The 12,042-nt window shown below is 46.9% G+C and overlaps 1 protein-coding gene across 1 annotated transcript in view; it reads right to left on the bottom strand.

Annotated features, from left to right (window-relative positions):
* PEX14 (peroxisomal biogenesis factor 14) overlaps positions 1-12,042 on the bottom strand; it is a 132,854-nt gene that overhangs the window by 61,612 nt on the left and 59,200 nt on the right. The window contains exon 3 of the mRNA XM_044282068.1: positions 7,092-7,176. Within this exon, the coding sequence (XP_044138003.1) occupies positions 7,092-7,176 (85 nt within the window). The remainder of the gene's footprint in view (positions 1-7,091; positions 7,177-12,042) is intronic.

Below are 12,042 nucleotides of genomic sequence, written 5' to 3'. Positions count from 1 at the left end.
TACGGATCCATGGATCGGATCCACAAAACGCATGCTGACGTCTGAATGGAGCCTTACAGGGGGGTTATCAATGACAGGGGGTGATCAGGGTAATCAGGGTGATCACCCCCCTGTCACTGATCACCCCCCCTGTAAGGCTCCATTCAGACATCCGCATGATTTTTTACGGATCCATGGATACATGGATCGGATCCACAAAACGCATGCGGACGTCTGAATGGAGCCTTACAGGGGGGTTTATCAATGACAGGGGGGTGATCAGGGAGTGTATATGGGTGATCACCCGCCTGTCATTGATCACCCCCTGTAAGGCTCCATTCAGACGTCCGCATGTGTTTTGCGGATCCGATCCATGTATCCATGGATCCGTAAAAATCATGCGGACGTCTGAATGGAGCCTTACAGGGGAGTGATCAATGACAGGGGGGTGATCAATGACAGGGGGTGATCAGGGAGTGTATATAGGTGATCACCCGCCTGTCATTGATCACCCCCCTGTAAGGCTCCATTCAGACGTCCGTATGCTTTTTGCGGATCCGATCCGTGGATCCGTAAAAATCATACGGACGTCTGAACGGAGCCTGACAGGGGGGTGATCAATGACAGGGGGGTGATCAGGGAGTTTATATGGGGTGATCATGGGTGATCAGGGGTTTATAAGGGGTTAATAAGTGACGGGGGGGTGTGTGTAGTGTAGTGTTTGGTGCGACTTTACTGACCTACCTGTGTCCTCTGGTGGTCGATCCTAACAAAAGGGACCACCAGAGGACCAGGTAGGAGGTATATTAGACGCTGTTATGAAAACAGCGTCTAATATACCTGTTAGGGGTTAAAAAATTCGGATCTCCAGCCTGCCAGCGAACGATCGCCGCTGGCATGCTGGAGATCCACTCGCTTACCTTCCGTTCCTGTGCGCGCGTTCACAGGAAATCTCGCGTCTCGCGAGATGACGCCTATTGGCGTTAGTGTGACCTGGGAGCGCCGCAGAGATGACGCCTTTCGGCGTTAGTGTGACGGGAGGAGGTTAAGCTAGCTGACATTGGCGATGTGCTAATGTCAGCTGAACCTAACTAGCCTATTCCTACTTTTATCTATGCCCCCGTTACGCTAGAAATCTGTTATAATATGCTAATTAGCGTTGTTTCTGCTCCTAGAGGCTCCGTTCTCCCACCTTTGCTACCTCCCTCCAAGTCCTGATTGACAGGGCCAGGCAGTCCTCGCATCTGTCTGCCAGCGCGGTGAGGAAGCTGCCAGCCTGCGAGCGTCTTTCCCTCACCACGCCTGCGCCGAAGGCTAAACGGTGCAAGATTTCACCAGAACACAGTGCTGGCAGACAGATGCGAGGACTACCTGGCCCTGTCAATCAGGACTTGGAGGGAGGCGACAAAAGGTGGGAGAACAGAGCCTCTAGGAGCAGGAACAACGCCACCTAGAGGCTAATTAGCATATTATAAGAGTTAGATTTCTGTTGTAAAAGTTAGATTTCTGGCGTAACAGGGGCATAGATAAAAGTAGGAATAGGCTAGTTAGGTTTAGCTGACATTAGCCAATGTCAGCTAACTTAATAGGGTTAAATCTGGTGACAGAAATTCTTTAAAGGTAATGTATCATCAGATACAATAACCTATTGTTTAAATAAAAAAAATAAAGTTTAACATTTTTAAAGAATTTTTGATGTTATTTTTAATTTTCCATGTCAATATCTTTAATTTAAACAAAAATCATAAAAACCCTGCAGTCTTCGCACTGGCCAGTAGTCTACTAATAGGCACCACTTCTTGTTCTGTACAGATCACTTTACTGCAGTTATCTGCTTATCTGTCATTCCAATTCTGCCTGTAATGATATCACCCCTGTGTATGGATAAGAGAATAGGTGATTGTCAAAGCTCATCTATTCTTTCCTTGAACGCTGACCTTTTTCAGAGCTCTAAAACTTTTCATGTCTATGTCAATTGTCCTTACAGGAATTCCAGGCAGAGCGGAGTCCCCTTTACTCGCCATGTGCAGCGTTTCAGCCAATCAGGTGATAAGATTGCCTCTATACTTCCTCTACAATTAGTTAATGAGCATCACATGACAAGCAGAGGGGACTAGAGCCTGACTGGGACTCCTGGAACGATTTGGGGGCTCCGATCTCCCCTGTATGGAGAGAAGATCCCACAGCAGCACCGGGATGCCATCTTCCCTGCCCTAAGAATGTTCCATAGTACGGACAGGCCCGCTTTGAAACAATGAGCGTGCATACCACGCTATACAAGACGCTTTTTCTGAAAGGGAGTGAAACTTTAGCCAGCAGTGAAGGGGTTAAATCCGTAACCGGCGCTAATCACCATTTTTTGTGATTTAATTTAAATAATTTCCTCTTGCCCTTTCTGGTGCTTTTTATGAGCAGCTGAAATATTAAGTATGAAGGGAGGGGAGATACAAAATGGATGACTCTCTTGAGACAGGAGCAGTCTATAAAGTTACCATGGCGACATCCCACAATAGGCATTAGGAAAACAATGGCTTTTTGCGGCTTTTAGCTCCCAAAAATAAACTTCTATCCTGATCATAAGTAGATCTGAAGAAAAAAAAAGAAAAAATCTAAAGAAATCGTCTCGTCTTCTCTGCCGAGAACCTCACCAGTTTATGTATGGACGGGTAACGGCTTGATACATAGCAATATCACAGATGCCTAATCACACAATTCGTTCTGAGATGGTCAGAAACTGAAAAAACAGTCACGGAACAAAATATGGCGTGTGCTTCATACGCCACATTGTAAGACCCTCGTCCCCCCCTGCTAAACCACCATAACACAATGGTTTCTGTTAGATTGCATTCTGGGAAGGTTGGGTACTGCTATATGCTCACAGACACTGAACCAGCAGGGACTGCTAGGAGATGTGAGGATGGACAGCTAGCGAATCTATAAATATCGTAAGCTGAAACAATAATATTCCCAACCATGAGGTCCACAAACACCCTACCAACCCACGGGTATCTGAGTGTCACTTCCTTATGGGTAAGATTCGGGTTTGACTTCTATCCCACATCCTGCTGCAACACCTGCTAAGGGGTTAAACATTCAATTTAGGGTCCATTCACACGTCCGTTGTTTCTTTCCCGATCTGTTCCGTTTTTTGCGGAACAGATCTGGACCAGATCTGGACCCATTCATTTTCAATGGGTCCTGAAAAAAAAAAAAAAAAATCAGACATTGTGCTGTCCGATTTTTTTTCAGGACCCATTGAAAATGAATGGGTCCAGATCTGGTCCAGATCTGTTCCGCAAAAAACGGAACAGATCAGGAAAGAAACAACGGACGTGTGAATGGACCCTTAAGGGCAGCTACCTCCAGTATGTGGCACTAAACTGGCAGCTTTATCTACGATGATTAAAGGGATGGTCATAGAGTTGATTAGACCAAAGTCACGCTACGAAATCGAAAAAAAATCCCATTCTGTCTTTACTTTCCTGTAGCGGAGATGAGGTTCAGGGGCGGACTGACCATAGACCTTATAGGTAGATTTCCCAGTGAGTGGATGCCCAGGGGGGCCACCCAAGCTGCCAGCTGCACACCTATATTGACTACCTTTCCTCAAAATAGGTCATCAGTATCTGATTGGTGGGTGTCCGACAACTGGGTCCCTAACCAAACAGCTGTACGAGAAGGCACTGGTGCTAGCAGTAGCGTTACGTCCTTCTTGCAGCTTTCCCTAGGCCAGTGACGACACATTCATCGGTCACAGAAGTGAATGGGGCAGAGCGTGACACCGAGCACAGCCGCTATACAATGTACGGCTCTGTGCTTGGCGAGCTGTGAGAAGGCCGCGGAGTATCAGACCTCCACCAATCAGATACTGATGACCTATACAGAGGATAGGCCATCAGTAAAAAAAACTCGGAAAACACTTTTATTGCTAGGGGCATCAGGTACTTATGTGCCTGGCTGGTGGCTGCAGGTGCCCTCCTGAATTGAACCATATCGCTGTCCTCAGGTCGGTGATACAGTTTAACACTGCAGTGCGGGGGCAGTATTTTGTGCTGCACTATGGTATTTGGTTCTGCTGGGGTACTATTTTGTGCTGCAGTATTGCTGCCCCCGACTACTTCTCTTGTCCCTGCCCACTTGATGCCGCCTTCTGTTAATTTGGACCCACAAACAACATGGGGCCTCAGGGCTTTTTTTTTTTTTTTTTTTTTTCAGGGTCACTTATCCTAGAAATAACATGGATGACCTATCCTCTGATGGGGGTCCAACTCCCAGGACCCCCAGGGATCAGCTGTTAGAAGAGGTCAGGTGCATTATGAGCGCTGCGGCCTCTTCCTAGGCCATGTGACGTCACCGTACATTGGTCACATGGCCTAGCTTCAGCTCAGCCCCATAGAAGTGAATGGAGCTGAGCTGCAATACCAAGCACTGCCACAATACAATGTACGGCGCTGTGCTTGGTGAGCTGCTGGGAGTTCGCATCAATCACCACAGCTGCGGTGAGTGCAGCAGCTCCCTAAAGCAGTTAATCGGCGGGGGTGCTAAGACTGAGACCCCCGCCAATGTGATAATTAATATTAACAACCTATCTTGAGGACAGGTTATCAATATAATTTCCGGGATAACCCCTCAATGTTTTTTAGTCCGCCTTTGCCGAGATCGTAGTTCTGCCAAAATAGCTTTCTCTGTGTGCACATTTATACCAGCAGCCAATATAAACAAGCAGAGCTGCACTGTAAAGCATGGCCAATACACTCCCCAGATCGTTATCAAAGTCTAGCTCAAGGTTAATACCCGTGGATGGCAGATTAGCAGGATCATCAGCCTTACTGAGCTCTGTTATTCCATGGAACCGCAGCCGCACGCTTCTCTACGCACACGAGATTCCTGACTACACATAACAGGTGTGGAGACAATTACAACAATTAATACCTGCGTATAATTAAGTTAACCCCTCCTGTCACTTTACCACTTTCTATCAGCTTTAATTGAGAGTCAATGAAAAGGGGGGAAAAAATCAGGCTGTCAGGGAGTAACGTGCCCGCAGCTCTACTTAGTATAGATCCCTGTACGACCTCAGCGGCTCAATACACGTTTACATGAAAGCATATGGCGAAGCCAGATCAATTGCTCACTAATTAGACCAATCAGAGGGAGATTTCCCTGACCCCGAGCATGGCTGCGCCGTGACCTTACAGCGATTTTCCGGCTCATTCTCTGGGTCCGTAGCACACGCAGCGCAGCAGATGACATTTATCCTGCGGCTCAGTGCATACACGCCTGTCACTAATTGATGAGGGTCTCATCAACTGAATCTCGGGGTCTATAAAGAGGGACTGTTAATAGAGATGTATGAGGAGAAGGGGACGGAGCAGTGCTGGATTATCTGCTGGGACGAGAGGTGACCGGCCCTTACAAGGCAGGCTGCAGCTGCTGAATGGATGATATCATTATCGATGTTTCTATTCATTTCCACCCGTGCGGTAGAAATAAGCACAAAGGCCTCATTTATCAACTGTCTGATCAAAAAAACATTCTTTTTGCTACAGCAACCAATCACAGTGCAGCTCTTGGATTAAAACAGCACTTCAAAAAGTTGACGTTGGGCTCTGATTGGCTGCAATGGACAACACTGTCCTGGTCCGACCCTGAGAGTGATGGTATGTGGACGTAATGTAATGACCTCATGACCTCACACCACTGCAGCGGACGGCAGTTAAAGGGGTTGTCCGGGTTCAGAGCTGAGCCCGGACATACCCTTATTATCACCCCGGCAGCCCCCCTTGATGTTGGCATCGGAGCATCTCATGCTCCGATGCGCTCCCTTGCCCTGCGCTAGATTGCGCAGGGCAAGGGCTCTTTTGTTTTCAATAACACACTGCCGGGCGGAAACTTACGCCTGGCAGTGTGTTCCGTGACGTCACCAGCTCTGATGGGCGGACTTTAGCGATGCCCTAGCCGTTTTACTGGCTAGGGCAGTGCTAAATCCCGCCCATCAGTGCCGGTGACATCACCGGGGGTTCCTGGCAGCCCCATGGAGAGCCCCGGTACGTCACCGGACCTCCAAAAAATGCCTTTGCCCTGCGCGATTTAGCGCAGGGCAAAGGAGAGCATCGGAAAATATACTGCTCCAATGCTCATGTCAGGGGGGCTGCCGGAAAGAAAATGGAGGGATGTCCGGGTTCAGCTCTGAACCCTGACAACCCCTTTAAGGCTACATTCACACGACCGTAATAAGTGTTTTGCAGTTTGCAAATTGTGGATCCGCAAAACACAGTTATCGGTCATATGCGTTCTGCATTTTGCGTACCGCACATGGCCGGCGCTATATAGAAAATATCTATTCTTGTCCACGACGGCAGACAAGAATAGGACATGCTCTATATGTTTTGCAGGGCCGCGGAACGGAACAACAGATGCTGTCCGCATCTTTTGTGGCCCCATTGAAATAAATGGGTCTGCACCTGTTCTGCAAAATTGCCAAACGGAAGCGGACCCAGAATCACGCTTGTGTGAATGCACCCTAAGGGCTCATGCAACACCGTATGTATTTTGGGGTCCGCAAAACACAGATCCCCTTGTAACAATGCCTATCCTTGTCTGCAAAACGGACAAGAATAGGACATGTTCTATTTTTTTGCAGAACAGACTTGCGGACGTATGGATACGGAATGCACACGGAGACATTTCCGCTTTTTTTGTGGCCCCACTGAAATGAATGGTTCTGCATACGGGCCACAAAAAAAAACCAAATGGACAAAAAATAAGTTAGTTAGTGTGCATGAGCCCTAAAGCTGTATCATTCATAACTGCGGAAATTGATGACCCCCCTTCACCCCAGGAGCCGCACACAACAGTTCACAGATCCGCCGTCTGTAGATCAATAATCCCGGACAGAAAAACGGAGCATGCAGCGTTTTTATGTCCGATGCTATTTGACATCCGGCATCACAATGGATGCACCGGATGTATGAGAATGATCCCGTAGAGAACTAGGGGATCAGTTGTGGCTTCAGTTCCCCTCCAGCGTTCTCTACTTCACGCCAGAGGGGGGGAACTAAACTGGATTGCTGGTATATGTGAAGGGGTCTAGGACAGAATAACATTTTTACCTTTTCTCTTGAGAAACTCTTTGCGAGTGGAGACGGGGCTCTGGCGAACTCGGGGGTTTTGCAGAAACTTCACCGCTGTAGCAATCTGCAAAGACAGATATAGACAGATGAGAACTGTGCAGCAGATACACTAACCATGCAAAGCAGATGGCTCACCGAGACTGCATTCCAGGCAAAGCACCACCACTGATCCTATACTGGCCACCTGGGGGGGGGGGGATCCAGATCTGGATTGTGGCTACTGATCTTTTCTTTAGGCCTCATGCACACAACTGTTGTGTGTTTTGCGGTCGGCAAAATACGGATCCGCAAAACACGGATGGCGTCCGTGTGCGAACGGCACGGACAGCCATTGATATAACTGCCTATTCTTGTCCACAAAACGGACAAGAATAGGACAGGTAATATATTTTTTTGCAGACCACGGAACGAAGCAACGGATGCGGACAGCACACGGAGTGCTGTTCCCATCTTTTGCGGCCCCATTGAAGTGAACGGGTCCGCATCCAAGCCGCAAAAACTGCGGCTCAGATGCGGACCAAAACAACGGTCGTGTGCATGAGGCCTTATACTGACTGTACAGCAGTCAGTGAACAGATGTGGAAGGTTTTTTTCTCAGTTACCCTGCATGGTTATGGTTTCCATGATGATATTAATTTTGCAACAAACCAACAGGAAAATAAATGACCATAAAAAAACCCGAAGGTCAGATATCGAATTTTTGGACTACATATCCAACGTTAATTAAAGATAGATGACCACTCATTTGAACAGTGCATCCTCGGTATGATGGAGTTCTATAGGACTTCAGCCGCTTATTCCAGCCCCTGGTAGCTATGGCGTCCAGCGGTGCACCTCCCACCTCTTTACATATCTTGTTTCCGTAAATTTGCTAATCACCGCAAATGTAGGCAAAACCGATCCATGGGACAATGCAATAAACAGGAAATTACCAGCATCCAACACAGATCACGGACATTAAGACGATCGGAGCAGGTGTAAGTCAAACGATTAGTTATTACACCTGCGATGGCGCTGATTCAATTGGGAAATACACTCGGTAATAGTTTAAAAGGTTTGGATGGGGCACATTACTCTGAAAGTGCCTGCAGAGAGGGCATGATTGAGCAAGATGTCATTAGTAATTCATTTAAGGGAAAACGGGAGAAGGAGCAGTGACTGAAAGCAATTTAGATGTCAGGTAGAGGAGGGGTGGGAGGCGACTTTTAAGAAAGCATGATAAGTGAATTTACATGTGCGAGGAGATTAGGCTGCGGCGAGAAGATGGAGAGAGAGGATCCGCTCTAAGATTGCGGGCTGCGGACGATGAACAGGAAGATCTAAGGGGGACAAAACAAGACACAGGAACATGCCATTGGTCCTAGCTCTACATAGGCGAAATCTGAACCCGTCCGGAAGTGCACTTGACAATGATGGGCGATGTCATCCTGGAAAGAGGCGGAGCTTATTCCTGAGAATCCAATCTATTAATTTAGTAAGAAAATGTATGAAGTATGTGCCTCGAGGAGGCCAGGAACCAGGCAACTAGAAATGTGCCACTGTCTTCTAACTCTAAGGCCTTATGCACACAACCGTTGTGTGTTTTGTGGTCCACAATGAGCAAATCCGCAAAACACAGATGGCGTCTATGTGCGTTCCGCAATTTGCAGAACGGCACAGACAGTCATTAATATAATTGCCTATTCTATTTTGTGGACCACGGAACAGATCAACGGATTAAAGTGAATGGGTCCGCAACCATGCCGCAAAAACTGCGGCTCGGATGCGGACCAAAACAACAGTCGTGTGCATGTAGCCTAACTGTGGGTTATTTTCTATTGCTATCTATGGAGGTTCTTAGTCCATCCATGGTCTCCCAACACAATCATCTTGAACGTGAACCATATGTCCAATGGTCCTGACTATCAGCCTAGAGCTGCACTCGCAATTCTACAGGCTTAAAAGCTACACTCCCTGCTAGTTCAGTGTCTTGCGTTGACTGAGAAGGGTAGTTTTTAGGCCAGGCACTGCACAGCAATCAGTAAAAAGGCCCTGTCAATTACAGGAGCTCAGTGTATCTACTGACATATGTGCTGACTGATTCCAGTAGCAAAGAATTAGCAGAATTTTGAATGCAGCTCTGGACTGAGATAGAAGCCTTAAAGGGCTATTCCAGTGATGTAACGTTATGCCCTATCCACAGGATAGAGGATAACTATTAGATCTCAAGAGATAACCGAGCGCTGTACTCCGCTATCTCTGGAACCCCCAGGGGTAGGACCAATCTACTAGTTATCCCATGGACCAGAGGTCGCAATAACGCCGGTACAAGCGATGATTTCACTGCCATTAATGAGCACACTGAGCGCTGTGAACGGCACAGGCAGCACAGCAATACCACTGGTGCCTGAAAGCCCCAATAACAGAGCTCCGTACAGTACAGAGCTTTGTTATTAGGGAGGAGGCTGCTGATTGGCCAGTATCAGCGGGCTGCCACGCCATTGGCCGATCCTCTCACACACCCCTTCTCCCGCGCGCTGAACACAGCAGCAGCTTCCTTTTCAGGAGCGCGCCAATGCCGGCTGCTGCTGAAGTGCCAGGGACAGCATGGGAGCTCAATGTGGAGGTTTATGAATGGAAAAACTAATAACCAAGAGGCTAAAGAAAACCCTGTTTCTGACCCTTATGTTAGAGCAATCAAATAAAAGTTATGTTTTAATACCTAAAGGGAAAAAATAATTTTAAAAACCTGCTGTTTCTCTAGATGACCTTATGTTGATAGAAGTGTTAATAGAGTCTCAAGGGTCTATAAAAGCAGCTACCCTACTCTTACAGACCTTTGAGACTCTTAATGAAATCAAATGAAAGTTATGTTTTAACATAAGGGTCAGAAACAGGGTTTTCTTTAGCCTCTTGGCTATTAGTTTTTCTATGTTCTCTGGACCACTGAGAGGTCTATTTCCCCGTATGGTTTATGTATGGAGCACAGTGTCCAGAGATCAGAGAGGTCTATACGGTACACTATACGGTGCATAGGACTGTCCTATAACTGCCTCCTGTGCATTCGTCCCAGACCCCACCCACCGCCACCAGGCCACCCACCGCTCCCTGCCACAACCACCAGGCGTCCCTATTCAATTCTAATTGCATTGAGTTTTGGTGCAGATTTGGTGCTTCAAGAAAAGGTAGTGATTCAGTCTTCTGAAAGAGAAATTTAAAATGGTCAAAATATGCTATTTCTGCATGGAAGACATCATAGAGGAGAGTGGTAATGGTTTCCCCTGCATGACTAGCAACTCCATAATGTTATGTAGCACTACGTATTAAATATATATATATATATATATATATATATATATATATATGAATAACTGCAATTTTTGTACTCCTCCTCGGCTAAAAATACTCCTCAAAAATGTTAAGAAGTGTATTTTTACTCTTCCGGGAACAACGTAGTGTGACCTCTGCCCTGGACTACCCACCTAATAGTTATCCTCTGTGGATAGGGGATGAACAATCATTACTGTGATCATTGGTCCACCTGCAGTTTCCTTGTCTGTCAGCAGCAGATCTCTGTTCACACTGGGCAATGTGCTGCCACGAAACAAGGATTTCTGGTGCTACATGAAAGATGTTGTCCAACGCGTGTTCATAGTAGTGCAAGTCTACAATTAATGCATCTGTGTGCTGTCAGCGATTCACCGACATCTGAATGATGCCTAAAAGGATGTGGGGCCTTACTGTACTGGGGGCCTCAGATTTTATACAGAGTCGTAAAAAATCCGAAAATGGTGGCGGTTCCATTAGATGTTGTATTACACAAAAAATGGAAGTTCAGGCAGCACTCCGTGAGCGATCCGTTACTGTGAACCTGGGACGTTTCCGCTCAGTATGAGCTTTTCTTAAGCACGCCATATTACACCAGTATACCCACTGCAGAATACCGCCATAATACAACGGCATATGTAGTTATTAGTAGTAGATTAGAGACCATGTGCCTCCATACAGGTTCCATTTGTTGTCCAACTAGTACACACACATGCAATGGCCGCCATTGTTTATCCGCTAATTAATGGACCGATAGGGGCCACACAATTCTGCAAGTAACCAGCAACTTTGGACAGACCTCTGACAGTCCTAGAGAAGTGAATGGAGGGGTGGACGGACATGTGCACTGCCTCTCCAATCAGAAAGGGGAGTCCGAGACCCCTTGTTTTCGGGATCACGGGCAGTTTAGCCTCAGGGGGGCTGCCTGGGTGAAAATAAGGGTATGTCCGGGTTCAGCTCTGAACCCAGACAACCCCTTTAACCCCTTTATAAAGTCTGCACAGGTTTAGAAAAACATAGATGCAATTCTCTACTAACAGCGCCACCTCGGTTCATGGGTTGTGTCTGGTACTGCAGCTCACGGCCACTGAAATGAATTGATCTGAGCTGCAATGCCACAATCAACATATAGACTACAACGGCACTGTGTATGGATAAAAGCAGCCATGGGGCAATGCTCCATAAAATACAATCCATTATAACTACAGGTAAGGCTGTGAGCTATATCTGTTTCTAGAAGGGTAGATGACCTTACTAGACAGATATGTGATACAGCTTTGCTAGGCTTCCATAAGAGTGAATAACTAGCCAGCAGTACTGCCACCCCTATGCTACATTACATGGCACATATGCTTTTTTGGCGTCTAGGAAAGCTGAGTGGCCAGCCCAGTGAAGGACATATTGGCTGTCTCCAAGGTTTCCCCGAAACCAATATAACTAAGGGCTGATCCACACGACCATGCTCAGCTCAGGAAACGTGGCCAGAGTGTTGGCCACATCTCTTGGACTGACCGCTTCATAGTGATTTATGATACAGTCAGTTCTTATCTGATCATGGGTCTATTGTACTGTATTGATCATGTGAGCACAGTACAATAGATCTTCAATCTGCTATGATGCCGTC

Source organism: Bufo gargarizans, chromosome 2 (genome assembly GCF_014858855.1).
Source record: "Bufo gargarizans isolate SCDJY-AF-19 chromosome 2, ASM1485885v1, whole genome shotgun sequence".
Classification (NCBI taxonomy): Eukaryota; Metazoa; Chordata; class Amphibia; order Anura; family Bufonidae; genus Bufo; species Bufo gargarizans.
The sequence above is the reverse complement of the archived record's forward strand: the minus strand, read 5'-3'. Positions and strand labels throughout refer to the sequence as shown.